At 34.3% G+C, this 5,867-nt stretch overlaps 1 protein-coding gene across 1 annotated transcript; it reads right to left on the bottom strand.

Moving 5' to 3' along the window:
- Positions 1 to 3,324: 3,324 nt before the first annotated feature.
- Positions 3,325 to 5,586, bottom strand: LOC125369574. Its single transcript, XM_048372353.1, has 4 exons — positions 5,532 to 5,586; positions 4,867 to 5,123; positions 4,415 to 4,632; positions 3,325 to 3,346 (listed from the first exon to the last, which is right to left on the bottom strand). The coding sequence occupies exons 1-4, from the start codon at positions 5,584 to 5,586 to the stop codon at positions 3,325 to 3,327; spliced, it is 552 nt and encodes a 183-aa protein (XP_048228310.1).
- Between the last annotated feature and the right edge of the window lie 281 nt (positions 5,587 to 5,867).

Below are 5,867 nucleotides of genomic sequence, written 5' to 3' on the forward strand. Positions count from 1 at the left end.
TGGCTAGAAACTATATTCAGGTGAATTATTCATTAGCTCCAAGTTCAAGGGCCAACTTAACCCTTTGGCCAATAATAAGATCTTCATTTTTGAAGCGACTTTCTATCTTATTTTCCTTCTATGAAATAACTTAAACGTTCAATTATCTCTCCTTAAATTTAAGTAGAGAGAAAGTGACTTTCAAATATATTAATTATTTTTTTTTCTGTTTTTAACTTTTTTTAAGAGTCACATTCTCTCAATTTATTTTTTTATTTTATTAGTAAAAAGTTAACTAGAAAATAAAAAATATTATTGAAATACACATATATTTCAAGATAAGTTAAAATAGATAATTAATTATTTATAATTTAATAAAAAAATATAAAAATACCATTAAAAATGCTTTAAGCAAATGATTGGTTTTTAACCTCAATTCATAGATTCAAATTTGATGGCCTGCAATAGTGAAAGCAATAAAATATGAAATTTAGTATGCATGGTCACATAGTACATAAATAAAGGAAAATACAAGTTTTGCCTCTGCATTTTTATATTTTTTGATAATTACCCTTTGTATTTTTATTTATATATATTCAATCCTTGTATTTTTATTTTTATCCATATTAGATTCTTTTGTAAAAGTAAGTTAGTGATACACGCTTTGTTAACAAGAATATGAATAATTTTTTAAAGTATTAAATTTTTATACACTTGCCTCCTATATTCTTTTTTTAAATATATACACAATTTATTCTTAATATATTACTAACAAATTAATAAATTATGTAATTATTAAGATTATAGAAAGAAATATTTAATCGACTTTCAACTTTCATAATATATATATATAATATAATAAAAATACTTATTTTTTATAAACATTTTAATTGTTATTAACATTTATATATTTTATTAATTGACTTATGGTTTGACTAATTCTACATATATTCTTAATTAAAACAATAAGTTAAATTAGATTATAATAACTATTTAGGTTATAAATTTTAAATAATACGTTTCAAGGGGCTAATATTGCTAAAAATTTAAAATACCTACCATGAAAAAATTATTTTGTTTTGGTTCGATTAGTAATCATATATGAGATAGCAAACGATATAAATTTAGAAACAGGTAGGTCGGTTAGTATGGTGCCAAACACTTGGGTGAAAAGGGAAGCTTGGCTTAGAGAGTAGCTTTCCTTAGAGAATAAATATGTTAAGAGGGCATACAACCCATTCTTTGCTCTTTTTCTAAGCATTTCAGAATTACTTTGATGACTTGTTCTAGAACCTTCCTTACTTTAGCTCACTTCGAGGGTCACTATGGTGTGGCTGAATATAGAGCAATCAATAGATTATTTAGAACTTTGGAAGATGGTCAAGGTAGCTTGCTTCCAAGCCACTATACTAGATGCACATGTAGTCATAGTAGTCGGCTCAGAATGCCTCTGTTCTATACTAAAATACCACTTTGGATGAATGGGGAATTACGTCGCTCTTTGATCTACAGAACAAGGCCTATAAGCTCTCTGTTTTAGTTTTATGGCAGAGATCTCTCCACATCAAGGAACCAAATCACAATGGATCAAAGCCCCTCTTTTTCATCCAATTAGTGCCTTAAGTTGTTCATGCACATCTTGAGGAGCTCTTATTGAGTAAACTTTTGAGAACAGGCAAAAGTAAGGCTCGTCACCTTGGAATGAACTCCGTGACAGGTGAGATTGGCCCCTCTTATTGTGGAAGACCAACCCGCTCATTTCCCTAAAGATCCTCTGCTTCCCTCCATTGACGAAGATAATAATTTTCTTTATCTTTTTCATAAGCAGCGGCTGTTGAAAAAAACCACAAGAAAGCCATTGAGCTTTTATGAATGAAGCTATTGACATCTTTTCGTATTAATAGAAGCCAGGACGATGGGGTTTCATATTCGACTAAATAATAGACCAGGGTGGTTTATAAGTCTAAAGCAAAATCAATAGGAGCATAAGACCTTTGGATGAAATCCTGTTCCTCAATGTTGTGCTACTTGATTATAGAGGTATCCTGAGTGAGCTTAATTTAATGCTCTGGCTCTTTACGAAGCCTTGTTGGTATGTATCTATTAGAGGATTGTAAAGAATGTCACGGGGGCTCCTCTTTATAAACTTAGCCATAATTTCTAGGGCTCAATTTACTATTGTGTATGTCTTGTTCACGCTAATTCGGCTATCTTCAGTCAAGGTCTTTTTAGCTTTAGTGGACTTTTTTGAATGGCGAGTAGTATTGGTTAGTTTAGGCAATCCAACCTCTTCCTTTGGTAAAGTATAGACCAAAATTGATCTACTTCCTTCTATCTATGAGATTGTTAGGCAGATGGATTCGCCAAGCGTAGACCCGCATCTCGTATTTCATGGCCAATTTACAAACATCATTGAAAGTAGAGTAGTGAGTAACCTCTACCTTTCTGCCAATCCTCTTAGAAAGTCCCTTTACAAATCTTATGATTTTAAAGGTTTCTTTCTTATACAAATCACAAATCAAACACAATTTCTCAAATTCTTTCACATACTCCTCTACATTCATGTTGTCTTGTGAAAGATGAGTTAGCTTAAGGTACTGTTCTTGCTCATATTCTTTACTCACCCATTTGTCTCTCATTTTTTTCTTTAGTCTTTCCTACGAATCAAGTTTCTCTTTCCCTTCCCTTCTTCTTTGTGACTTAAGAGTTTCATACCATAGGGCAGCAAGACTTTTGAGTTTTAAAATGGCCAGTTTAAACCTCCTCCTATCATCATAGCCTTCATACTCAAACACGGTTTCAATTTGCCTTACCCAATCAAGGAAAGACTCACTATTATGACCACCATCAAAATCGGGTAGATCAATCTTAAGGCCTCTATCATCATCATTCTGCCTAGGGCCAGAAGTTTCACTATTATCATCATTTTCAAGGAAACCTAGTTTTCTAGTTGCTTGTAAAACCATATCAGCTATGGCATTCATCCTCACCTCCTGCCTTTTTTTATACTCCTCATTCTCCTCTTGAAATTTCTCCATATTCTCAAGTTTTTGTGTGATGATCTGTAACATTCTAGCAAGTTCCTCCCCAGCCATGATTTCACTATTTTGCTAATTAATTATAACTACAAGAGATGATTCTGCCAAATCTTTTAAGTAACCAATAAAGAAACAAAAATTGACCTCGAGACTCAAGGCTTACAAATTCAGAAAATTTCACAAGAAAAGAACCTGGTTGAAGAAAGAAAACTCCTCAAAAGGTATTTGGACGAGGGAGTAATCTTCAGTTCAAATCTGCCCCTCCGTTTTGATCCGCTTTTCGTATCATCATGAAAATTTTCTTCTCCTAAGCTCTGATACCAGATGATCTAAGTCAAATACACCTCACAACAGAAAACTTGTAAAGGTATTTAGACTATATTGAAAAGAACCCCTTAATTTCACTCAAGAATTCACAAACTGAAATTTTGCACCAACAATCCAAGACCAACTCAAGACTATTGGAATACTAGGTAAGAACATAAGACTTACTCAATGTTCCACCAAAATCTTATCACTCAAGACAAACTTAAAGTAACAAGAAAGACTCTTTGATTGAGACAAACTCAAAAAAATAGAGAGTACACGTTTTTCTTTGATAATCAACTGTCCCCTTTTCTCATTCCATTACTTTTATATATAAGAAACTTACAAATAAGAAAAGAATACCAAAAGTTGGCTTTAAACAGCCTTAAGACAACAATGAAAATGTTTGCACAGCATAACCCCCACTATGTGAAAAGTTTCCTTAATTAAATCAGCCTTTTAATTCTTCCATTTAAAGCTGACCGTTTTAGGAACTCTTTCACCTATTCACACACCTCACTCTTAATACTTTTATTTATAAGTTACAAACAAACTAAAATAAAAGTATTAAAATGCACACTAAAACAAAAGCATAAAATTCAAACTAAAACAAAGCATAATAAAACAGCATAATAAAACTTGGCCTTGATGTGTCCCTTCCTTTCTTGCTGCATACCACATGCTTCATGGGCTTAGGTAAACTCCCAAGTAAGACAAGTAACAAATTCAGGCTTATGAGTAAATGGAGAAAACCCAAGAGTTTCTAAGACTAGAGCAGCCGGCTCATGAGTAATGTTGCTTGACTTTGGATCATAAAAGTACTTGGTGCGTTAGTTAAGCCAAAAGGCATGACCAACCACTCATACAAACCAAATTTAGTTTTGAATGCTGTTTTCCACTCATCACCTATATTCATTCTAATTTGGTGATAGCCACTTCTCAAATCAATTTTAGCAAAGATAACACTACCATGCAATTCATCTAACATATCATCTAACCTAGGAATAGGATGACGATATTTAATGGTAATCTTTTTAATTGCACGACAATCAACACACATACGCCAAGACCCATCTTTCTTAGGGACTAACAAAACAGGAACATCACATGGACTAAGACTTTCCTTAACATAACCTTTACTTAGTAGTTCCTCAACTTGGCATTGCAACTCTTTCGTTTCCTCGGGATTGACTCTATAAGCTGGTCTATTTGGAATAGATGACCTCGGCACTAAGTCAATTTGGTGCTCTATCCCCTTTAGTGGTGACAACCCACTAGGTAACTCCTCGGGAAACACATCTTCAAACTCCTGCAAAACACTTACAAACATACTAGGAAGAGAAGAGTTAAGATCATTAGTGTTAAATAAAGTTTCCTTGTACATAAGTACAAGTACTTGCCTATTTTCGCTTAAAGCCTTTCTCATGTCTCGCTCTCTAACTAAGAAACTCGCTTTTTTCTCACTTGCCTCCCCTTTTTCTTACGCCTTACTCGTTCTTTTGCTCACATTCTTGCGCAAACCCTCACTAAACTCTCCTTTTACCACTCTTTGCTCCTGCCCCTTATTATTTTCCACACAACTCCCCTGTTGCTTGGGCACCTTCTCTTTTTCATGTGCACTCTCACACTTTTGTTTTTCTTTCTCATATGCTTCCATTCGATCCTTTACAACTCTTTTTAATTCACACACTTCTTTAGGACTCAATGGTGCTAAAACATACGGTTTTCCATCCATTACAAGAGAGTAAGCATTGGTTCGACCATTATGAATTATAGATCTATCGTATAACCATGGTCTACCTAGCAACATATGACATGCATGCATGGGAACAATATCACATAGTACCTCATCATGATACTTCTTTACACTAAATGCAATCCGTACTTGCTTAGTAACTCTAATTCCACTTTGATCATTAAGCCATTGCAAGGTGTATGGCTTAGGGTGCTTAAGAGTTGGAAGTTTAAGTTTATCAACCATCATAGCACTTGCTACATTAGTACAACTACCCCCATCAATGATTAGACTACAATTAGCATCATGGTTTTGTACTTTACATGTAGTATGGAATATGTTTTCCTTTTGAGCATCATCATCAACAGGCTGTAAATTAAGAGCTCTAAAGGTTACAAGTACATTACTAACCTTATCCAATTGCACATCATCACAATCCTCCAACTCAGGCATGTCTAGCTAATCCTCCTCACCAGGTTTGGATTCTTCATCACTCTCAAAGACCACTTCACCACCTCGAATTGCCATGGTTCGTTTGTTTGGACATTGGAAGATATATGCCTATACCCTAAACACTTGAAGCATTGCACTTTCTTTGATTTGAGGTCACCTTGCATCGTTGGTTTAGTGTTAACATCAAATTTAGGGGTTGCCTTGATGTCTTTTGATGCCTCACAACCCTTGTTAGGGGGCAGGTTGCTCCCTTTCCATGTGTTACTCCATTTTGAGCTAGGAGCAACACTTTTGCTCTTAGTTTTCAATTGTTTTTCCACCCTTACGGCCATGTCAACATGTCCTCCATCTCTACA

This window comes from Ricinus communis, chromosome 3 (assembly GCF_019578655.1).
Source record: "Ricinus communis isolate WT05 ecotype wild-type chromosome 3, ASM1957865v1, whole genome shotgun sequence".
Classification (NCBI taxonomy): domain Eukaryota; kingdom Viridiplantae; phylum Streptophyta; class Magnoliopsida; order Malpighiales; family Euphorbiaceae; genus Ricinus; species Ricinus communis.